General features: G+C 31.8%; 12 protein-coding genes and 1 pseudogene across 13 annotated transcripts, besides 2 other annotated features; 3 read left to right on the forward strand and 10 right to left on the reverse strand.

Moving 5' to 3' along the window:
* Nucleotides 1-11529: part of a mobile genetic element that runs on past the window's edge.
* Nucleotides 443-1381, reverse strand: TVAGG3_0361490 (organellar and viral DNA polymerase type B; the record flags this gene model as incomplete). Its single annotated transcript, XM_051231458.1, has 1 exon — nt 443-1381. The coding sequence occupies one exon, from the start codon at nt 1379-1381 to the stop codon at nt 443-445; it is 939 nt and encodes a 312-aa protein (XP_051101188.1).
* Nucleotides 2165-3025, reverse strand: TVAGG3_0361500 (uncharacterized protein; the record flags this gene model as incomplete). Its single annotated transcript, XM_051231459.1, has 1 exon — nt 2165-3025. One exon carries the CDS (start codon nt 3023-3025, stop codon nt 2165-2167), a length of 861 nt encoding a protein of 286 aa, XP_051101189.1.
* On the reverse strand, nt 3147-5277 carry TVAGG3_0361510 (annotated as a pseudogene). The gene has a single exon. A coding segment is annotated over exon 1 (2131 nt).
* TVAGG3_0361520 (phage tail repeat-like family) lies at nt 5324-5908 on the reverse strand (the record flags this gene model as incomplete). The annotated part of the gene is made up of 1 exon (XM_051231460.1): nt 5324-5908. One exon carries the CDS (start codon nt 5906-5908, stop codon nt 5324-5326), a length of 585 nt encoding a protein of 194 aa, XP_051101190.1.
* Nucleotides 5928-6080, reverse strand: TVAGG3_0361530 (uncharacterized protein; the record flags this gene model as incomplete). The annotated part of the gene is made up of 1 exon (XM_051231461.1): nt 5928-6080. One exon carries the CDS (start codon nt 6078-6080, stop codon nt 5928-5930), a length of 153 nt encoding a protein of 50 aa, XP_051101191.1.
* TVAGG3_0361540 (uncharacterized protein) lies at nt 6916-7479 on the forward strand (the record flags this gene model as incomplete). The annotated part of the gene is made up of 1 exon (XM_051231462.1): nt 6916-7479. The coding sequence occupies one exon, from the start codon at nt 6916-6918 to the stop codon at nt 7477-7479; it is 564 nt and encodes a 187-aa protein (XP_051101192.1).
* On the reverse strand, nt 7505-7999 carry TVAGG3_0361550 (phage tail repeat-like family; the record flags this gene model as incomplete). Its single annotated transcript, XM_051231463.1, has 1 exon — nt 7505-7999. One exon carries the CDS (start codon nt 7997-7999, stop codon nt 7505-7507), a length of 495 nt encoding a protein of 164 aa, XP_051101193.1.
* Nucleotides 9933-10295, reverse strand: TVAGG3_0361560 (uncharacterized protein; the record flags this gene model as incomplete). Its single annotated transcript, XM_001579851.1, has 1 exon — nt 9933-10295. One exon carries the CDS (start codon nt 10293-10295, stop codon nt 9933-9935), a length of 363 nt encoding a protein of 120 aa, XP_001579901.1.
* Nucleotides 11530-11802: 273 nt separating the features above from the next.
* On the reverse strand, nt 11803-12714 carry TVAGG3_0361570 (uncharacterized protein; the record flags this gene model as incomplete). Its single annotated transcript, XM_001579852.1, has 1 exon — nt 11848-12714. One exon carries the CDS (start codon nt 12712-12714, stop codon nt 11848-11850), a length of 867 nt encoding a protein of 288 aa, XP_001579902.1.
* A 1186-nt stretch (nt 12715-13900) lies between these two features.
* Nucleotides 13901-14410, forward strand: TVAGG3_0361580 (uncharacterized protein; the record flags this gene model as incomplete). The annotated part of the gene is made up of 1 exon (XM_001579853.1): nt 13901-14410. The coding sequence occupies one exon, from the start codon at nt 13901-13903 to the stop codon at nt 14408-14410; it is 510 nt and encodes a 169-aa protein (XP_001579903.1).
* A 524-nt stretch (nt 14411-14934) lies between these two features.
* Nucleotides 14935-15974: a mobile genetic element.
* A 258-nt stretch (nt 15975-16232) lies between these two features.
* On the reverse strand, nt 16233-18038 carry TVAGG3_0361600 (galactose-binding domain-like family; the record flags this gene model as incomplete). The annotated part of the gene is made up of 1 exon (XM_001579854.1): nt 16905-17492. The coding sequence occupies one exon, from the start codon at nt 17490-17492 to the stop codon at nt 16905-16907; it is 588 nt and encodes a 195-aa protein (XP_001579904.1).
* Nucleotides 18039-19580: 1542 nt separating this feature from the next.
* TVAGG3_0361610 (phosphoprotein phosphatase protein) lies at nt 19581-21004 on the forward strand (the record flags this gene model as incomplete). The annotated part of the gene is made up of 1 exon (XM_001579855.1): nt 19641-20843. One exon carries the CDS (start codon nt 19641-19643, stop codon nt 20841-20843), a length of 1203 nt encoding a protein of 400 aa, XP_001579905.1.
* A 70-nt stretch (nt 21005-21074) lies between these two features.
* On the reverse strand, nt 21075-23623 carry TVAGG3_0361620 (uncharacterized protein; the record flags this gene model as incomplete). The annotated part of the gene is made up of 1 exon (XM_001579856.2): nt 21313-23505. The coding sequence occupies one exon, from the start codon at nt 23503-23505 to the stop codon at nt 21313-21315; it is 2193 nt and encodes a 730-aa protein (XP_001579906.1).
* Between the last annotated feature and the right edge of the window lie 467 nt (nt 23624-24090).

The following is a 24090-nucleotide window of genomic DNA, read 5'->3' on the forward strand; positions in this document are numbered from 1 at the left end:
CCCTACTCGCAATTTTTTACGATTTTCATGAGTTTTAGGCGAGTAAGATTTTCTATCTTAAGGAAATTCAAGAATTTTGTGCTGAATTCAGCAAAAATAATGTTTAGGTGAAGAGGTGAGATCTCACCTGTTTTCTCACCTGTTTTCTAACATGGTCTAAAACACACAAAACTCATGAAATTTGGTCATTTTTCAGCAAAAATAATGTTTAGGTGAAGAGGTGAGATCTCACCCGTTTTCTCACCTGTTTTCTCACCTCAGTTATTTTATAAGCGTTTTACATGGTAAACGTTATTTTTGGAATTTTGTGAAAACTCAACGGTTTGACACAAGCCCTAAAAATTATTTTACTCAGAATTTTATACAGAATTCAGCAAAAATATATTTTAGGTGAAGAGGTGAGATCTCACCCGTTTTCTCACCTGTTTTCTCACCTGTTATTTTATAAGCGTTTTACATGAATTGTACGATGTATATTTGAAATTCTAAACAGTTTTGTAGCTTCTATTTCTTCTGTCAGTATGTCAAAAGTTTTAACGATACCGAAAGTTTCTTTATACTTCTTCTTGACGTCAGATAGAGGGAAATCTTCTGCTGTTGGATAGTTTTTGTTCAGAAATTCTAACATGTCCATTTTATTTTCTGCTGGTTTCTCTGCTTCTTTCTTTAAGTCTGCATAGTCGTTTCTCATTCTTTCTATCTCTTTGACGGAGTAGTTATATTTCCTCATTGCTGCCTTACATTTAGAACATTGCGGGTTCATTTTTGCGTTATACATTGAAACCTTACCTGCTAGAACAACTAAGGCGTCAATGGTTTTCTTTAACGCAAAAGCTGCTGGTTTTATCTGTTCATTCCATACCTTACCTCTTCTATCTTTATCTCTTATCTGCCAAACACATTCAGCAACTAACGAAACAAAGTTGTCGTAGGTCTTAAATTCTTCAGATTTATATATGTCAGAAACATTCTTATATACCATGTCGCAATCTTTGTCCATAACCTTATGGTTGCAATGAAATCCAAGGAATTCATAATTTACCTTTCGTATGAACTTCTTTATTTCTACTGAGTCAGTTGCTTTGACTTCTATTTCATCGAATTCAGGAATAGTGAGTTTTTGTTGTTGGATTTCAGGCAATTTGGGTAAATGGTCGATGAGGTCCTGCATTTCATAAAGATACTGTTCATTTTCTTCATCTTTCGCACTACAGTCTAAATTACATGTTAAAAGTTCTTGCTTTATCTTCTGGATTTCTGTTTCAAAAGTATATGAAGAAGGAATGAAGCTTTTCATTTCTACTAACATTGACGTAGGATTCATAACTAACGAGTTTGGTGCTGTAGTTGTTTGTATTGCTGTTGTGCCGATTGTTGACATTTTATTTTTTTATACAAAATAAAAAAATAAAAAAAAATAAAACTAACTTTATTTTTTATTTCGGGAAAATTCATGAAAATTCAAGAGGTGAGAAAAGAGGTGAGAAAAGAGGTGAGATCTCACCTCTTCACCTAAACATTATTTTTGGGTCCTTTACACTCATTACGAAGAAGTCATGACAAAACATTTACGAAGAAGTTTCGACAAAACATTTTCGAAGAAGTCATGAAAATTCAAGAGGTTTTGGGTGGTTGGTACTTGAAGCAGTACAAGTATTGTTCTGAAAAAGTACAAGTATTGTTCTGAAACAGTACAAATATTGTCTTGAAACAGTACAAATATTGTTCTGAAACAGTACAAATATTGTTCTGAAACAGTACAAATATTGTTCTGAAACAGTACAAATATTGTCTTGAAACAGTACAAATATTGTTCTGAAACAGTACAAATATTGTTCTGAAACAGTACAAATATTGTTCTGAAACAGTACAAATATTGTTCTGAAACAGAAAATTTTTCTCACAAATTGAGAGCTTTTACGGGAAATTTGTTCTGAAAAAGTTCAAGTCTTGTTCTGAAAAAGTACAAGTATTGTTCTGAAACAGTACAAGTATTGTTCTGAAACAGTACAAGTATTGTTCTGAAACAGTACAAGTATTGTTCTGAAAAAGTACAAGTATTGTTCTGAAGCAGTGCAAGTATTGTTTTCATGAGTTTTCTACGATGTTTGAAAAAAGGTGAAAAAACAGGTGAGATCTCACCTCTTCACCTAAACATTATTTTTCAATACTTTTTCAGCACTTTTCCGTAGTTATATATGAAAGACAATTCGAGATAAAAGTCATAGTACAATGGAATAATATGTTGCACACCATTTGTTGTGAACCAAACTTGAAAGTCAGAGAAACTGTTACTAGGTGGTTCGTAGAATTTAGAAGCAAAGTCATAAAAGTCCTTACCAATACATAGAAAACTATTGTTGCTTGAACTGAAACTTGCATGACACATAACATTTTGAGGGTCAAACACGTTTCTATAAACCATCAAATCTGCTGGTGGAAGTATAAATTTAAATGGACCATCTGATGGTAATGGTTCGTTCTGGTTTAGTAACCGAAGAAATTGTGCCCAAGAACGTTTGTCTACTTCCCAAAATAAAAACTCTGTACCTCTTGGAGGGTTAATTTCAATCTTTTGAAATGAAACGGCGGAGTTCATCTTGTCATATTCTAGTTTCAGATAGTATGTTCCATTTAGTAAAGAGTCGTATTTTTCTTGAAATTCCCAATAATATTTGTTCATTTGAGTTTGAAAGTCATTTAGAGTTTTCTCAAGACTTTCGTCTGAACGAACTGTAAAGATTCTCATTTCGTCAAATTTGTCTATTAGACCATCAGAACCTTTATACTGCCCATGAAAATATACTGCGAACATAAATGCGTTAGTTCTTTTTGAAAACAAAACTCTTCTAAATCCTATTGCCTTTGCATCTGAAGGACTTTGAAGCCAACGAATTGGATAGTCAAACCTGTATGTTCGGGATGAAATTTCTTCATCTGAAATAGTCCTACCAGCATTTGTAAAGATATAGTCTAACGGTTTTGTATCTGCTACTTTTGTTCTTTGTTTTTCAACCTGAAGCATTTAATATATGTAAAAATATATTGTTTTAAAATGGTATGCCATTTCATATTTCTCATCTAACAAACAAGTTTCCCAACGGTCTTCTCCAACAAACTCAGCGTACATTTCAAATAAAAATTTTTTACTTCATGCAATGTTTTATTTCTGTGCCGTCTTCAAGTATGCCCCAGTACTTACGCTTGGAGAGGACATGAACTTCAGAAAATACCTTATCTAGCTTAAAACAGCCCATCTTTTCACCGACCATTCCCATTTCAATGAGTTTGTTATAGCCTTCTTCGTTCGTCATGAGTGCGTCAATGTTCTCATAGTAAACCTTCACTTTGGATTTGACTTCGGAGAAAAATTGTTGTAGTTGTCAAGGACTGCTTTTGCGAACTGAGGTAAGACCAATGTTCGACAATAGGTTTTAATGTGGTTACTAAGCCACTTTGACCTTGAGTGAATTCGTACTTCAAAACAAAAGAGAGAAAACCTTTCAACAAAGTTGTCGACCTTCTCATAATGTTTACTCTTCATCTCTTGAGGTTTCTTAATGGAATATCCCCATGTCGAATTCATAAGCAATTTGAGTGTCATTGCAAGTTTGGGTTTGAAGCTTTCCTAATATCATACAGTTGTTGTATGACTTTTCCAACTGTATAGTTCCTTCCCGGAACTCACCATCTTCGTTTGGAATTCCAGTCGGAATATATTGGACAAACCTCATGTATGCAGCGTTAAGGTCGACATAGTATATCTTTTCATCTGAGTCGAACTTGTCGCAACCAATTGGTCCAGTTTGTGGAAATTCAAGTGAGTCTCTTATCTTCTGAGAAACTTCTCCTGTTATCTCATAAACATCGTCGAAGCAACCTGTTTCATATAAAACCTTCTGACCTAACTCAGATGCTCTCCAATACAATTTGACGTCAATTGGATGTCTCAATGGAAGTTTGTTATTAGCATCTTGAAGTTCTTGCAACCTCATTGGAAGTTCTTCTGGTTCAGGTTGGTATCCGAACAATCCAACTCCTTTTGGAATTGTGTACTTCTTTTGTACTAGAACTTTGTCTGGAACAACTTTTGGTCTTGCTAACAGTGAAAAGTTTGTTTCGTCTTTTGGTACAAAAGTTTCTGTCAGCTTGTCATCTGGAATTGGTTCCAACAAACCTTTCTCAAAAAGAATGTTTACAGCTCTGACAATTTGCACTTGCCTTTCCGAACAATGGGTTTGTAAGACTTTCGTTCAACATGAAGTGGTTGTGGACAATTGCAATCTTCAACCATGGTAAATTGAACTCAACAACATAGTCGTCATGTGAAGAACCTTTAGCTGTAGGTATGTTGACTCGGATATTGACATTTGCCAACGGTGCAATTTTTGCCAATGACCTCTGAGAATGTACCTTGTCTTCAACATGACTCAAGATACTTCATCTTCTCTTCTGAAACAAGACCAGAGTTCCTGAGACATGTAAGAATGCAAGGTTCGTTGACAATTGTTTCAATTGAATTGTAAATTCCATACCTTGTCAAGTCAATGTCAGACTTATTTATGAACGGAAAGTATCCAGCATGTTGTCTGACTGCTTGAGGGTTAGGTTGGTACCATTCGAACTTGACACTTGCAATTCCTTCAATTGCATTCAAAATGTCTGAGTCGGAGTCAACCATTGTTCTCTCTTTGTAGTCTTGAAAGCGTCAAGAAGTTTTGCAGCTGTTGTGACATTGCCATTTGCATAGTAAATGTGACCATCCAAATCCGTTATGGTCAATCTGAGATTGTGTCCTTTCTTATTTCCGTCTTGAATTGCAGCAAGTACACCCATGAAGCCTTCTTTGTTCTTTCCTTCGTCAAAGTTTACTGTAAAGGTTCGACCAGATGTAATTTGACTTCTAACTTCACGGTACTTTTCATATGCATATCTTGTTCTTTCCATGGGAGCATGACCATCCTCTGCACTACCTTTTTTCCTTCTCAAAGGATGCAATTGTTCGTCATGTTTCCAGTAGAATCTGGCAAAGCCGTCGTGTCCTTCAACTTGAGGTTCACTAACATCGAAAGGCATGTCCATAAGACGTTCTTCTTCTAACCTCTCTAGTCTGTTTGGATAATTTGCACGTGCTGTTTCCAAATCCATTTCGTAGGTCAGACCAGCCAGTTTGTCATAGACTTTTATGGGTCTTCCCTTCCTATATTTAAACTTCTTCGAAACTCTCCAACCATATCTTTGCAACTCTGCTTTTATTCTAGCAGATTTTCTATCCATTCTATATGGGGGCATTTTTATAAAAAGAAAAAAAATATATTTTTCTTTACTTAACATAACCGCCTGCTGCCATAAGTCTTTGACGCCAACCCATACCAGCTAATGAAGGTTGACTTGGTTTAGTTTCCAAACTAAACTTTGGTTTTGGTTTATCTTCAGTTTTTGGTTTTTCTTCTTCTATCGGTTTTTCGTCACTTTTCGGTTCCTCTGACTTTACTTCACTTGCAGGAACAGTTGTGTTGTCAACATCTTCATAAATATCATATGCCATTTGTTTTTGTTTTCCTTTCAACTTTTTGTGTTTGTTGTAAAGTTTAGAATATTTCGACTCTAAGTCAATGAGATGTTCTATAATGAACTGTTGGTCAGTGAAGTAAACTTTTCCATCTGTTGTCTCGAAAGCTCCTTCAGACTTCAATATTTTATTTGTGAGAGTCTGTTTCTTTTTTGAGATACTAGCCGTTCCATTTCTATGAAAAGTGACTTTGTAGTTAGGGTTTGTATTTCCAGACCTGGCACTTTCTATTATTGAATTTTTCTCTTCATCTGTAAGTTCTTTGACAGGTTTTGACAATGGTTCTGAACTTTTTGTTTGTGGTGTCAAATCTACCGTTTCAACTTCTTCGGTCATTTCATCTCAGTAAAAAATTTTAGTTTGGTTTGTTTTCAACTGGTTGTTGTTGTTTTTTAAGTCGGTCTAAAACTTCCTGAGGTATAGGAAGAACTTGACAAACACGTTGTGTAACTGCTGGAAGTCGACAAATCCATCTTGAACCCATTTGTCTCAATGCTGTATTGTTCATTTCATCTCAGTAAAAAACTTTACATTCCCCACGTTTGAGGCGGTTGAGGTTGGTTATTGTTTACCCATTGTTGTGCATGGTTATATCCTCTGTTAAAGAATCTTTCACCTTGGTCCATATAGTGTCCTGCTTGGTTATAGTAGTCATTTGCTTTGTTATAATAGTTTCCTGCTTGTCTTCCTACATTGTCCATCCATCCTTGAAACTTTTCCTCTTGTTTCAGGATTTGGAATAAGATTTGTTGCATCTCGTGCTACATCCCAACCTTTCTGTACAGTTTGTATAATAGGTTGTGCTTTCTCTTTAAGTATACCTAATGTACTCAAAATCTTCCTTCCAACTCCAAATACACCTCTGGCTATTGTTCCCACTGCGGGCAAAAATCTGGATGCAACTCCTGCTAATGCGCCAAATAAACCCATTTCTTATGGGTTAAAAAATGACGAATCCGAACAAGGACCCCTATGTTTCTAAAGCGACAAAGAAAGCACTCATGATAAAAATCTTTAGTTCAACACCAAATGCTTGGTTTATGGATATCTTGGAAAACATTCCGAGAGTTAGAACAGATGGACCACCATACTGGCTAATATTTGTCGGTCAAAACACAAGATACTGTGAAGCCATACCATTATGGTCCAAAAATATTTTAGATGTGAAAACTGCTTTGACAATATTCGTTGACAAATACCATCCAACAAAACTGACATCTGACTGTGAAAGTTCTTTCAAATCAGATGATGTAAAAAACTATCTGCGTTCAAAAAATGTAAACCAATATTTCATTGTCGACCAAAACCATTCTGCTCTTGGTGTCATTGACGGTTGTATAAAAATGTTAAGAGACTTAAACCAACCACAAGGTGGTGAAGCAAATGAAATGTCATATGACGACAAATATAGACACTTCTCCATGGCAAAGATGAGACAAGTTTTAAATATTTACAATAGCCGTAAACAAAAAGGTTTGGGAAACCACTCCCCCGAAGAAATGAAAAACAACCCTGACTTAGAGAAAGACTATATATTTAATAATTTAGTCAAAAGAGACAAACAAGAAAGAATGCCGGGCTTCAAACTTCAGAAAGGTGACAAAGTAAAAATAGAAATACCTAAACGCGACCCATATGAAAATACTATTGACTATGACAACAATGGGAACCCGACAGGTACTCACATTCGTGTTCGTAAAAATAGAAGAAAGTATACAAGAGAATATTATGAAGTTTTAGGCAAACATGGCAAAATGTACAGACTGCAAGCAGAAGATAAAACGACTATTGTCAGACCTCGTTTCAAACTTGTCAAAGTTCAAGGTGGTATACTTTCAAAAACAGTTCCTAACAAATATAAGACAACTCCTGACGAATATGCTAAAGAAGTTGAAAATGACGACTAAGCATTTCTACACCATGCGTAAACTGTCATGTAAGGTGGCATGTAGTCTTTACTTTGTCCCGTTGTTTGCGTATATCCTGAAACGCGATGTGTATGGTTTCCATCTCCCTGAGTGTTACCCCAAAACAATTTATAGCAAACTGAACGTTGTCTTTAACATCATATCCTTTACCTTTTGTCATTGCCGACCAATCCCAAAATTTATGCTTATGCCAACCTGCTTGAGATGTACTTAAATCTATGTAGTGACTATGTGCAGGTAAATTTTCACCTGAAATCGTTTTACTTCCACCTGTTTCCTTTGAAGAGTTTGCACAATACAAAAACCTGTCGACTATTTGAGTCCAAGTTCCAAAACCCAGAACTGTTTCTGGTCTGGTAGAGTTCATTGACGTATAAATAGAGCCTATAGGATATAATGTTTGAAGCATTTCTGTCTTTAATGTTTGAAGCTCTGTTTTGTCTGCTTTCTTGTCATATAAATCTTGAGCAGTGAATTTAATATTATGTTCATCCTTCATGACATAAACATCTTTACATCTAATGTTTCTCATCGTCGTTATGTCGTCATCCGATGTTAAACCTTGTGGAAAGTTAGGAGGTTTACAATATAATACATCCCCACCAGTTTCTTCAACCGTTCCTTCAATACTTTCTATAGCAACAGTTGTAAAACTTGTATGTGTATGAGTCTTATTTGCTTTCTTTTCAAGGCTAACGTTTAAGTCTGTTATTTCAGAAGATGTATGTGTATGTCCAACGTCACTTTTCCTGTTTAAGGTTTCTTGTAAGTTTGTAATATTTGCAATGGTATGTGTATGTCCAACGGCACTTTTCCTGTTTAAGGTTTCTTGTAAGTCTGTTATTTCAGATATAGAATGTATATGAGTCTTTTTAGAATATTCGTTTTCAGCTCTTGTCACTTCACTTGACATTTTATGTCAACATATGTTTTGTCTGCTAGTTCAGGATGAGTATGTTCTTTTGTTGCATAAGCATTGTTAGCTCTTTCTTCTTCTTTTGCTATTGCATCGTCTACATATTCTTTGTCAGCTTTGTTGTCAACATCTGCTTTCAAAAGAAGTTCATTTATAGGTTTCTCGTTTAAAGTTCCTTTTGTTGGATTTATACAGACAGTATGGTTCTTATTGTCTTGAAACAGAAACTCATCTGTCATTGGGTTTAATGTCAGTTTTAAGTTTCCTTCTTTCAATGACTCAGATATCTTAGAATAGTTTGAAAAGTTTGTTGTGTTCTTATTTAGAGCTTGCATAATGAGTTGTCGGTTGTTTGTATTTCTCTCATGAAGCAATATCTTTCGACATTTTTATTCTAGATAAAATATGCTTCCAATAGAAAAAGAAAATTCAAGAGTTGCTACAACTAAACCATTAGATGAACTTTTTACTAATGTCGGTCAAAAGTTTGAGACAGAGACCGTAAAGCATGAAGGCTATCGTTTTGACTACCCATTAAGATGGCTAAGAGACCCATCCGTCACAAAAGCTATTGGCTTTCGTAGAATGAAGTTCATTTCAGAAGCCATACATGGTTTCCCATTTACGGTCGGTTTTGAAGTTCGATACTATAACAAAGAAAAACGTATGTATGAGAAATTTGAACAGGGAAACTTTTACAAGTTAGTTTGCTTGTAAACTTAGAAACAACTCTTCAAGCTTTTCAAGAAAAAATAAACGATATCTATATCGAATATGCAAAACAGTATAACATTGACGAAGGAAATACCATCTCGATATTATTTATGACAGGAAAAATGCAACTGTTAAAATCAATAGAATAGAAGACCTTGGAGAAAACGTTTATATTTCTACAAAATATAACAACTTGGCATGGTATAGATTTATGAGGATGTTAAATCAGCCTGCAGCATATCCAGTACACCCAGACTTTTATGAAGTCGAAAACCCTAATGGAACATATGAAAATGTTTTCGACCAAGATGCTATTATTGTTCATGCTTCATTTTCTGGCGCCCAAAACTCTTTCTTATGCTTGGCAAATGACTTTTACGAAAAAACCTACAAAGTTATACGAACCACCAAGTGGAAGTATTTCAGACTTTCAAGTATGGTTTACTACAGATGGAAGAAAAAGAATAATTCCATTATACCATGCGTTTTACTTAGAACTTAGTTTCATATACAACTACTATCGAACGGTAAAAATATAATTTTTTAATACGGTTGAGGTGTTGGATTGGTTGCCAACTAGACTGTGGTGCAGGTTCAGGCTGTTGTATAACAGGAGCTTGTTCTTCTGGTTCAGGGTCTTTAGGTATAATACCAACAAACTGACCTACTCTTTTACCAATATTTTTGACTCCGTTCCAAATTCCTCTTCCTACGGTTTTTATTCCATTCCATATACCTCTTCCAACTCTTCTGAAGAAGTTTCCAATACTACTGAAGAAACCCATTTACTATATGTAAAAATCTAATGTCCGCCTAGTCTCTTACGTTTCCTGTTGAGTTCCATAGCATTCTTTAACTGGAGCTCATACATTCTGTTTCTCCTCTGGTAGAAAACATATTCTGGGTCAACTCCTGTGTTCGCGTCATCTGCATAAAGTTGTTTATATCCCACTTCAGGGTTTGTATAAAACTCTTTCCATCTCATATTTGCATACCATGGTGGCAAACCTAACGCAGCGTCATTTGACATGGCAGTTTGCATTTGTACATCTGTTGGCACTTGACCATAGTTTGCCATTGCAGTTTGTATTCTAACTTCATTTGGAATATTCTCTGGGTTTGGTTGTCCAGGTTGCTGTGCATTCGCTAAGTTCTGTGCGTCCATTTAATATTAGATAAAAATATCTCTTACGAGTACATATACTGAACATTTGCAGGCATTGGTTCATCTTCATATTCTCTATATCTTTCTGCCACGTCAAAGAATAAATGACACAATGGAAAAAACCTAAAACAAGTAGTCCTATTTCAAACCACATTTACTTACTAATAAAATTTCTTTGTTATGACACTTTCTCCGGTTTATAGGACCTCTCCATATTCTATCTTGTCATATATAAACTCATAGTCATGTATGTCCTCTAACCATCCCATAACGGTTTCCAAACCACTTTTATCGGATGTAAAGTAAAAGCATGGACAGTTATGTAAAACGTCTAAAGTTTCTAAAGAGTCTCTCAAAGTCCAGTCTACTTGGTATTGAAAATCCCATGTGTTATAGAACGGCGGGTCCACTATAAAGAAAACATTTTCCTTGTCTTTATATTTTTCATACAAATCTGTCCAATGACATCTCACAAACTCTATACCCTCAATATATTTTTCTATGTCCTCTTTGAAAACATTTGTATAGTTAAGATATAAAACTTTTGACATAAGTGTTTCAATGTCATGAACTCTTATAGAACCACTATATAATAGTCTAGCAGATATACTATCCAGTCTATATATTCTGCTTTTTTCAAAACCTCTCTCACAATATTTTTCTTATCTAATGGTATACGTTCCATCTTACCTATAGGTATCTTTTCTTTTAACTCTTTCAATATATTGTTTGTGTCTGGAATATGTTTGAGACGGTCCATATAGTTGTCGAAGTCATTGCATATAATCTTTGAGTCAGGAAATATTGTATGGCACAAATGGGATATATAGAAACTTCCACCGAACAAATCTACAAATGTTAGACCATTCGGTAGTTTCTTAAGTTCTCTCAATATAATATCTTTACATCTACTCTTATTTCCAAAGAACGGTAACGGTGGTTTTGTAAAATTCATTTATATATAATAATAAAAATGTTTTTACCCGAAAAGTGACAGAAAAGTGACAAAACATGAAAACATATATAATTTGTGAAAAGCGACACATTATATAATGTTTTCGACCCAGAAGAAGGCTTCTCAAAGTATACTTCCTTGGAACGCCTGTAACTTTTCCTGTAGCGACGATAGACCCTTACTTGTCCGGACAAAGTTATACTAAACATCTTCAGGGCTAGAGGGCACGAAGTGCCTGGAGGCCCCACTACCTTTTTTTTTTTTTTTTTTTTTTTTTTTAAGTGCAGTCTTAAGTCTTGACATTTCCTTCATAGTATGTCGTTTCATGATTTTTCTTCCTTTTCTTGAAGGTTTTTTTACCACTCCCTGACACCCTTTCTTTTTTTTGATCCCCAAGCTTTAATTTCCAATGTAATTAAGTATGTAACTAATCTTTCGCACATTCTTGACACTTGAGATGTCTTTATTTTTCATAGTGATCAATTAGTTTCCAAATATCTTATTTGACACAACAATGAGATAATTCTATGATTAAATAAAACAACCAATGAATCGAGAAAGTAAATAAATTTATATACAAACAAAAAATATACAAAATTAGAAGTCACCAATATCATCAAACACATCACTAATAGTATTATCATAGTTTCCTGATTTCTTTGCATCATAATGATAGGCCTGTTGATTATTGTTGTTAGCTTTTGCTTTAGTTTCTGTTTTTCTTGGCAATATTTGCTCTGGAGGGGACCAATCGTCATCTGAATCCGAAAACTTCAGAATTGAGCTGTAGTGACTATCAGGACGTTTCCTACTAGTATATGGCTCCGGTTTTTGATAAACGTTTTTAGGTTGATAAATTTCTTGTTTTGGCTTTACAGAAGATGGTGACTTTTTCTGCTGTAAATTAGATTTAATAATACCTATTTGTTGCTTTGGAGGCGATTTATCTGGAAAAACCATTCTGAGTTCGGGAGGATTTTGAAGTGGAGGAGGACGAGGTAAGTCTTTTTGCTCTGTTTTAGAATAATAGCTTGAATGAGCAGATTCCTTAAATAGTTCTGAGTATCTTTTCATTATTCCTTCTGATAATCGATCTCTATTATCATAAAAAGGAGTACTTACATCTTTGAGCCATTCAGCCATTAAAGATTTGATAGGTGCATCAGTTTGAGGCAGTCTCAATTCTGAAAAACTCGTTGCCCTACTATCAAAATCAAAGATTTCTGAATTACTTGACTCAGAACTAATACATCGAGCAGTATTGGTGAATTCGAAGGATATTAAATAATGCATTACTAGTTCTGCTGCAATTTTATTGACTTTATCTTTTTTGAAAAATTTATAGGGTTTGAGAAATCCAATTGAAGATTTCTGACCTTCAATAGCAACTTCAGAGATATATAGTGAATTTAGTTTATTCATTGAACCATTTTGGATCATTGCATTGGCTATTTTTTCATCCATAATGGTTCCTGAATGAAAAGTGAACGTTTAATTTTTCATTTTTAAAAAACATTAAAAAATATGAAAGATAATAACAGATACATATAACATATAAGTTTTTAAAATTAAAATAGAATAATGAAAGGAAAATTCATGAAAGAGATGATGATTACAGTCAACAGAGTACATCAACTCAATGACAACAACTTCCAAATAATAATTGAACAATCGCAACTGAAAATAGCTATAATCTATATTCAATTTATTTTTAATTGGAACACATACGCGAATGCAATACAATTAACCAAATGTACAAGAGACGATACTTATGATTTTAGTCTTCATGTAAGAGTTAATGATGATGTTTTGGCATTTTTTTTTCTATGATTATTTCAAGCTTGTAGAAAGCAACAACTGATATCATATAAGCAATCGATTATATTCTCTTATTAAAATTGTTATTTTTATGACATAATTTAAATTTTATTGAAGCAAAAAAGCGGATAAAGATTTTTCCAATTTATTTTATTTAGTTAGATAAATCATCATCGTATGTTTATCAAATGTCGTAAAAATTTTATAGCGAAACAACTGGTGATTCATAGAGTTGGGATCATGATTATTATATATGACCCAAAAGTAATTTTATCGATTTACAATAAATAACGGGTTTTGAGATCTGATCTCAAACTTATAAAGATAGGATCACAAAAAATAAACATTTGAGAATGATATTTAAACCGTGATTCGAATCTTTTGTAATATGGTTCGGAATAGTATTTCCATTCATCGATTACTCGATCTCAAAAAAATTTTGGTAATCTCCCCAATCAGATTTTTTGATGTAAACATTACATAAATCAATATTATCATTAATAAATTTTTGAAGTATAAATAATTTAAACGTTATTAGATTAAATCCTTTTTGAAAATGGCTTTAAATTGTATTCTACGCCATTATTAAAACTTAATAATTTTGTGAAAAATTAGATCTTTTCGGTTTTATTCAAAATGAAAAAAATCGAAAACTTCCTCTTTCGAAGTTAAAATCATAAATGCAACCTGACATATACCACGATTTGTTTTATTAGATAAACAATAATTAGCCTGATTTTTCATAACTCAATTCAAAAATTTCTGATCAACGTAGATTTTTTTTGAAGACCCATCAAATTTTTAAGACTATTTTTTTCTTCATTCTAATATAATGCAACTCCAGCATTCATGCGCCATGAACACATTAGTTGATGAAGAGTCAAACAACTTACCAATGTCTCTTTCCAGACAGCTCCAAACAACAAACTTCTTTTCTCCAAAGACATTCAACAACAAGCTTGCCTTCGAGCTTGATGACCAAGATGATGTTTTCATTGGTCTTTATGAGTCCAAGAGCATAGGAAACTCCATTCGTTTTAAGAACCCATTCTTGAATCGCAATGAGTCCCTCTACAAAGTTAAGGTCTTCTTCATGTTTAATGTCCAAACAAATAACCTCCCATTGATTCAACATTCCTTCCCGATCACAGCCGATTTGAGCCAGCTCTACAACTTTGTCGCTAACTCGGACTTTGTTTTGAATAGAGAACCCCATAATAGAGAATTCAATATCTCTTTCAATCCATCATGGGAGTCGGAATGTCTTCCGACTACAGGCAAATTGGAGAAATTCCATAATTTGCTTACCCACTATCTTACTTTATATGTTAATTTCCATTAAAACTGTTTGTATTTTATGCTTATTTAATATACATTTAATTTATTGTCCATGTTTACAACTTTTTGAGATTGTTCAAGATTATTTTATCTTTCTTTTTATTTTTATGCTCCTATAATCATTCAGACCAATATTGAGATTCTGCGACATCTATCTTTAGAGGCATCCGCTTAGACAGATTCAAGATCGTTAAGGGTCCACTGTAAAAATCGAAAGTCTCTCAAAATTGAGAGGCGATTTGCAAATAATCGTTATCGTCATTTTTCGAAAATCCACTTTTCCTAGTGTTCTGATTAATATTATGTGAATACAACAATGAAGCATATGTTTCAATAAGATGGTAATATATTCTATCACTTCAAATCTCATAAAAATTGCAAAATCAGTGAGTTTTATAAGAACATGATTTTTTCGAATTTTTTCGCTTTTGGATGCGTGTTTTGAAAAATAGATATTTTCGAATTTTAATTTTATCTTAAGTATAAGTTTTATATTAGGAATTTTTTTGACCTATTTCCAATCATTAAGGGTGCACACGAGAGGATCATGTAAACTTCAGAATTTAGAACCTTATTTTTAGGCATTATCTTGGCTACCTATTTAGGCTCGAAAAGCAAAAAATATCAAAAAATACAAGTTGACTCCATTATGACCCTTTCATGGAGGTAGTTTTTATCCGCTAGTATTTTCCCTTTGAATCTCTTTACAATTCGAAATCAAATTCAAAACTCAGTAGAAGAAAGGAAGAATCGACTTACTACGGTTGTAATACGAATAAATACATATATTTAATTATTTTTATTTACATAATAATTGTTTGAAGCTCATATTCCATCAAATTTTTAAATAAAAACATTAAAATGTTGAAAATGTTCATATATTTTAATAGGGTTTTGGCACTTTATTGAGGAATTACTACATACATAGTCGAACTGAACTTGATATTTTGAAATTTAAATTATTTATCAAAATTAAAATTTAACTTGAAATTTATAATTATTTAGTCATATTTTGCATAATTCTAAGTAGATTTTGTAAAAAATCAAGAAAGAAAAATTTTAACGTGCTTTATTTTTTCTTTTTTATAATAATACATATTATTATATAATTAACATATTCATAATGTTTCACCCTTTCAAAAATATAATCCTCCTCCTCTCAAATAAACGTACATACGGGTGGCCTCTTTTTTCAAAAAATTAAAATTTGAAATTTTGGGCTCAAATATTAGAGATTTTTTCAACCTTCAACGATATATGTTGTCTATATCAGACCTCCTTTCTTTTTGATACTTAACATTGTTCCTAAATCTTAGCCGTTAAGGCTGTTCTGAAAATATTTTTTTTCAAAAAAATTCGAAAAAAATTCTTAAAATTCAAAAATCCCTTAATTCCTGAGGATTTTGGGAAAAAGTTTTTACATGAACATGTGTATATTATATGAAGTATATTGATAAGGTAAAAATCAAATTTTATTGCATATTCATCGAGAAAATAAACTAACGAATCCCTCAAAATTGAGAGGGTAATCCTCCTCCTCTCAAATAAACGTACATACGGGTGCACCCTTAATTCCAATGTTTTTCAAGGAATTTAATTGAGAAGAAATTAGGAATTTCGCTTTAATGCCATTACATCCTAATATTATGATGCATAATATATATATTTATTGAGGCTAATGCCGGGATATCTTGCATTTAAAAAAAATTCAAAGAATTGACAATTGGATAGCACAAATTTAATTTCCTGGACAAAGTTTTATTGTTTATATATTCAAACCATTATCCTTAGTTTAGATATGTTGGCCAAAAATTTTCGTGTTATTTTTTGTGTTTAAGCATAAATTATGTATTTACTTATGAAAAATAAGCATTTTATTCATTATCATAAAGATATACCATAACAATTGATAAAATTTTTTTTTAAAAAATTGTGTATTTTAGTGGGTATTATTCTGGATAATGCCAATTTTTACAAGATTTAATATTAACCATATCAATAGCCGACTCAATGTAAAAATTTAGATATTATTTTTTCATTAATCAAACTTTGATAAATTTTAGTATAATGAACGATTTTGTTTCGTGTATGATACAGAAATGAAAAGCTTAATTAATATCATTTTGCATTTTTTAAAGGATGTTAGAGTACATCTACATTAAAAAATCAGATTTGAACTGCGATACTGCATCAAATTGTTGCACATCTGATAAGGATCTCAAAAGAGTAAAGTTAATTTTTTTGTGTTTTTTTAAGTTTTGGGTCTTAGTAAAACACCATCTCGAGCAATATTTTTGGGACGACGATAGACCTTATTTGGCCTTACAGTGGACCCTTAATAAATTAAAATAATATTGTTTATCAGCTTGCATAATAATTTCAATTTGCTTTAACTGCATATTTGCATTTCAAAATAAGAGGAATCGCTATTGAAAATGAAAATATGTAAAAATAGAAATTTAAACTTCATATTTTTACTAAACAACTTCAACACATAATCAGTTATGAACACGCCCTATTATACTAACTTCATCTTCATCTTTATCTTCCAATTCTTCCAAACTAATCTCATACATTCGAATTGGATCTCGAACATATTTGCCAAAGAATTCAATTTTATTCAAGCCCATGCAGGGAGGATCTCCTGGGCAATTTTCATCTTGAATCATTCTGATGTATTTTGTTACGTAGGTTTCAGAAAATTTATATATTTTCTCTTTGCAATAGACCAGTTCATTGTCTTTCTTTACTTGGTGTATAGTTTTCCATTTTCTTTTATTATCAGAAATTTGGAGGGACCAGCTGTAAATACAACATTCGCAGCAGTGAAAACCCTTATAACGACAGCAACAACCTTTATCAGCGCAACAGCCAGCCCTTATCATATATCCATTAAAATGAATAAATTTGTCTTTGATAGAAAAAACAATGTAAGGATGCTCATCTGGATATTGCCCACAATCAGAGCACCAATCATAGTTCTTGTCTATTTGATCAAATGCAAATTCAGGTTTTGTTGGCTGAATCGTGTCATTAATTGATTGAGAACCAGTACCACTTACATAATATTCGATTTCGTTATTCATATATGCATTTTTGAGAATATAATTAGATTCTAGAGGGACTTTTTCGGATAAAAACAATAAGAGCATTTTTGTAAGATTTTTTTTATGGAAGAACTCAGCTGGATAATTCTGATCGTATTCCTGAGATAAGGCAATAAATGGTGCGAAGTATTCATAATAAAAGGTAGGGAATTTACAGAATATCAAAAGAATATTGAAGTATATATGAAATTTTGATATAAATAAAAAGATTTAAGTAAAACTAAATCATTTAATTCAACAATGAGTTAAACTACAAATAACAAACAATTAGCCCAATCGTTCGTTTTGGATTTCTGTATTCGTTGAGATGATTGGGAATGAATTAGATCCGAAGGACCAATCAAAGGGTCTTGGATTAAAAGGGGCTTTGGGGCGATTTATTTCGGAATGAATTTTATAAGGATGACATTTTAAGCAGCCATATGGATGCAGTTCTTTGGCATTAATTTCATGCATATATTTCTCTGATTTTGTATGAGTGGTTAAGCCACTACAAGGGGATCGGAGTTATCAGGGGAGTTAATAATACTTGACATAAATTAATGATTTACGATTGAATGCTCTTTGAAATTTTGATTTATGATGAAATCAAATTTTACGTAAAAGTTTAGTTAATTATTTTGAAATAGAAATGGGTAGGAAATATTCGTAAACTTATCAAAACTGTCAAATTCGAAACAATTTTGAGAAGATATAATATAAAATTGCAAAAATAGTTTAGTAGTCAAACATAATTATTTTTAATTAACATTTTATTATGATGAAGATGAATTGTATACAATTTCAATTTTTTGAATACTTAAAAAAAGAAGATAAGAATGATTATATTATTATATCACAAATAAATAACTTAATTGTAAAATCAAATTGAAAATAACTCAAATTTATTCAATTGATATCCATTGATTTAGAATTTCTTGAATAGCCAAAGTATATATTAAAATCTGTTCAACATTTTATGAATTCAATTGATCATTCAAAATTTATCGTTATTTGAAATTTTTTCATTTGATTTTAAAATTGTTTCGATTTTCAATACCTTCGAACCTGATGCAGTACATTTTAAAATTACGATCAAAGTAACCAGGATGGCTTCATATTCTTCGAATTGTTGTCTATAATTCTTAATAATCATTTTTTATATTATTTTTCAAAAATAGGCTCTCTGATTAAAATTTTTAACCACAACAAATTATCGATATTACATTTGAGATAATTAAGTTTTTATATTAAAAAAAAAATATTATTCATATATATTCCTTCACTAAAAACGATATTATTTACAATTTTTATTCTTCATTGGGAGTTGGTTATACTGAGTATATTTTTTTTCCTTTTAATAAAAATTCGTTCGAAACAACAAAAACCATCATATATTCCCAGTCTATTGATTACTACTAATATCTTGTCTTTAAGTTTTTATTAAAAATTTTTATATAGTTATTTCAAACTTCTAGTCAAAACCGACCTCAAGAATTACAGACACAATAACCGACCATTTATTACCTGCACCTCTAACTAATTTCTAATTTAATTTATTGAAAATGTTTATTTTGTCGATTTTATTGATTCCAAATATGGCATTTGAGTTTTCTATGCAGTATTAATATCAGTTCCGCTAAAACATGATGATTACGTCAACTCAACTGTAACATTTTACCGAGTTGATTCAAATTTGCATATTTTCCTGATTCGCATACTCTTATGTGAATGTTGACTTTATTTTTAGCATAAATATTGATTCATCTCATAATGGGTTGCTACAAAATAAAGTATTCAATTTAGCAACTTTTGCCAATACAGAATCAATAAACAATTCAATATTATTCAATTGAAAAATCTTATGGAAAGTTAAAGATAATTTACAACATTTAAATATTTGCATCACTTAAAAATATAAATATTTACAATTTCGATATAATTATTCAAAAGTATTCCTTCAAAATTACGTTGACAAAAATGACCCTTCTTAACATGCAGCTAAATTTCTTTCTTTTGCATAAAAAAATTATTTATATTGAGAATTCAAATTTCATTTAAAACGCATTTATTTCTTATGTGTTACAAATATCATCACCATAGATTTCTTTTCAATTTTTTTGGCGGTTTTGGTGATCAAAATTTGAGATGCTATCCCGAAGCATATTGGATGCCTATTTACCACTTTTACTCCCATCAAACGAAATATCTCATCTTGGACATGGATCCCTTGCAATTCCTAAGTTAAAACGTGAAGATTTAGTTACTTTATTGACATCAATGAAAACCGTTTTTGAAAAAGAAGAGACTCTCTTAAATATTTGGGGTGATTTCAATGTAGTAGGTGACATTCATGGAAATTTGAAAGATCTTATCAGGATCTTCTGCTTCGCAGGATCTCCGTATCAAAACAATTATATATTCCTCGGTGATTACGTCGATCGTGGCGAAATGTCAATTGAGTGCATTGTGTTATTGTTTGCTTACAAACTTGCATATCCAAACAAAATCTATTTACTCCGCGGTAACCATGAGTTCGAACTAATTAATTCTTATTATGGTTTCAAACAACAAGTACTTTCCGAATATGATGAAGAAATATACAATATGTTTAACGAGGTTTTTTCATATCTTCCTCTTGCAGCTGTTTTAAACCAGAAATACTTCCTCGTTCATGGAGGTATTAGCCCAAGTTTAAACACGATTAAACAAATCGCACAATTGAAGAGACCAATAACAAGTTTCCAAGAGGGATCAGAATCTGATATAATTACAGATATAATGTGGGGAGATCCTTCTACAATTACTAATTTATATGCACCAAGTCCACGTGGCTTTGGCTACGTTTTTGGAATGGATTCTGTTATTGAGTTCCTTTGTAATAACAATGTCAAGTATATAGTAAGAGCTCATCAATGTGTTACTCAAGGGTTTGAAGAGAATTTCGGCGGCGCTTGTATGACCGTATTTTCAACAAGTAATTACTGCACAATGCCGCCAAATTCCAGTAGTATACTCCAAGTTACAGAAGATAACCATCGACCAACAGTTTTTGCTCCAATCAAGCACTTTAGAAAATTCGAGGTTGAATTTAGAGAAATCGAGGTCCAAGACACTGTACCGCTATGTAATAAGCTCAAACCCGTTTCACGCACCAATTCCAACAAAGTTAAAAATCCCGGTAAAAGATTCAATAACGTCCAGGTTGTATTCACATGCAAACCAAGGAGAACCGAAGAAGGTCATGGAATTTACTCATATAGTTCAACTTCTGAGCTTCCTAAGCTTGAAAATGGACCAAGAATGCTCAAGAAATCAAATTCACAACCAGAAAAACTTCATCTTGAGTGATATCTCACATTTTATATGTTTGTTTGTTATTTTATTCTATCTAAACAACTATTCTTCGAATACGAATATTTTTTATAAATTTTCCAAAGAAATATGATGTAAAAATCACACAGTTAAGTCGAGATACATACAAGGAACTATTTTGTATGATTTTTTCTGGACCTTGATCGTATCTTAATTGTATTGTTTTATTGTTTGAAACAATAAGATGAGTTCTATGATAAATCTTCCATAAAAACGACATAAATCAAGATTGTCATATTTATCCAAGCCCAATCATTTATTATTCAGTGAAATTGAATTTCAATTATGAATTTCTAGGATGAAGAGCTTAAAAAATAACTTTAGTTTACTAAATAAAATTATTTATCTTTATTATAATAAATTATTATATACATTTATATATAAAAGAGATATGCCATTTGAAGGAAGTAAACACTTCAAAAGGCATATTTATAATTAAGTTTTTTTATGGTGAGACTTCAGCTACATCTGTTCCCATCAATGACTCAGTCATTTCAGTATGTCTTTCGAAGATAAATCTATTGATCTTCTTTCTATGCGATCTAATGAGAAGCAAAGCTGCAATTCCAATGATTATTGCCATCAATCCAGCAACAGAAGAAATAATTATTATTGTCATAGTTGATTTCTTATTTGATACAGGAGTTGGTGTCAAAAGCGAGTCCATGTGAACAAGAGAGAAACAAGATTTTCCATTTCTTTTTATCAATTTCATATCAAAAACTCTTGATGAACCATTGAAATTCCAATGATTACTATTGAATTCGTAACTTAATTCATCGAAATTCACTTCAAGTTCTTGGAAACAAATGAGATCCAAACTGAAATCATCCCAATCTCCATCATAAAAGAACTGATCTTGTACATTATCATTTATGAACTTAACATGAAGTCCTCCATCTTCACTCCTCTTAAAATCTCCATCTTTATATTTAACATCAATCACAACAGGTTTATCATTTATTTTTGTCACTTTTTGTACATCAAGATGATTGTAATTTGCTGCTGTCAATTTTTTGATATTAATGAAACCACATTTAAACAAAGAATAATGTATTTCTATTGTTTCAACACCGAACACGTCTTTGAGGTCAGAGAAAGTATCAGAATAAATTGCTAATGTCTTGCATTTTATTGTTTGATTTGTTGGTAAATTTGTTTGTGCAGACATCTCCAATCTTTCAGTATCAATAAGAACATTACTATTTATTATTACCGCATGCTGTTCTAAACTTACTTTCTTAAATTTTATTGTGTCATGGCCTTGATAATTCAAAGAAAATAGTGACAAAATTGTCAATTCTGTTTGTGGCCGAATTTCAGTGTAGTTTTTCATTATTAATTCGTTAAATTGAACAGAAAAGATAATTGGAAATATTGTGAAATCCATGAAAACTTTCCCATTCACATTTAATGCCAAATTTCCTATATCTGCATCAGAATATAAACAAATGTCTTTAGAAATAAATTGATTTGAAAATCGTGTAAAACGTGACGATTCATTGAAAGTTAAATTGCTTGCATCTGTTGATATATAATTATGACCTGAGAAAAAGATAGTATTCTTTTCATCATACACTGATTCTCTGAAAATTTGCAAGTTATCTCCTGACATATAAAAGAATAATTTTTCTACATTGATATTATGTGTAATAACATTACTATCTCTGATCTGAAAACTATTCCCAATGAATCTAACATCTGGATCTAATAAGCAATCACGAATTATACAATTTGAAATGTTAAGTTTAACATTGTTTGGATTCTTAAGTGTTAAATTTGTTAAATAAAGATAACTAAATTCTTCATTTGATGTAAAATAAACAGTGTTTGTTTTGTGACGTGAAGTGATATTAAATTGTCTTCTTCTTGGTGAAAAATGATCAATAACAAATGGTTCTTCGTATTCATCCCATATTACAAGTTGGAATGGTTTCCATGAATAGTCAATTCCAGGAAAAACCTGTTTAAATTCATTAATTCCATATCTGGTTCCATCTAAAAATTCTAAACTTCCTTCTTCTGCAACGTAAATCTTATGAAGCAACACTGGTTTCTTGTATTTCAACTCTATAACATATTTTTCATTATTCACATCGTACTTGAATCTTTGTTCTGTGTCAAATATATCATTTTGAACATGAACAATAGGTTTATGGACATCGAATAGATCTCTATTTTTCATTTTGCAGAAGACATAATTTATTGATTCGTTGGCGTCTAAATATATGAGAAAAAGGTTTGGAGATAATGGTTCGAGTCGTAGAGGGACTAAGCGATTGTCAATGTAGTTGAAAACTATTACCCCTACATCCAATTTGCAACACGTCAAATAAGAATGATAAAAAAGTGCAATTCTTCTTGATGAAATATTTGCATTGTCCATATCAAGTGTAGAGTCATGTAATTCCATTTTAGAGATGTTAAACAGAAGGTTGCTGCTTTTAATTCGGACTTTGGAATCATAAATCTCTAAATTTTCAATGAAGATGGGAGATTCATTTTGGATTGATTCAAAAATAAGATCACCCATTGGTTTTACACTAGAATAGAATTCTAATCCTTTAGTTTCACTTATAAATGTTGATATCGATTTATGAATATGAATCAAATTAGCGGGAAAAATCACACTCTTCATCTTATATATGGTGCTATAGTATTGGTATATCGTTAAGATTGGAATACTATCAAGCCATGAACAACTGAGGAATGTCAGTTCTGAGTTTTCAAAGACGTGTATATAAGGTAGTCACAAAATCTAAGTAGTGAGGCTCTCAAAAATTGAACCGTACTCCATACAAAATTTGTGTACCCTCACTACTTGGATTTTGTGGCCTTCAATTGAGAGGTTAGTTTTGATAGAGCACGTTATAAAATTAAAAGGGAAAAATAAATAAAATTTAAACATTTAATTATATATAATGTAAGGAGTGTAATTCCAAATTTTCTAAAAACTATTCAAATTTGAGCATTTTTTTGGAAATAGTAAATCTAATATGTACATCTAATAACAACATGATTCATCACCTTTTCAAGCTCTGCAGTCAATTTTTTGAAATTTGATTGAAATAAATGTAGCAAAAATTACATTTCATTAGGGAATATATGAGTTTCTCTGGAAACAGGCTGATAAATTTTAAATTTTGTCCAATCAACATGAATGCATTGAGAAATTTGGATTGATTTTCTGGTAGAATCTGGAACAATTCAACCATGTATAAAT

This window comes from Trichomonas vaginalis, chromosome V (genome assembly GCF_026262505.1).
Source record: "Trichomonas vaginalis G3 chromosome V, whole genome shotgun sequence".
In the NCBI taxonomy this organism is placed as follows: Eukaryota; Parabasalia; order Trichomonadida; family Trichomonadidae; genus Trichomonas; species Trichomonas vaginalis.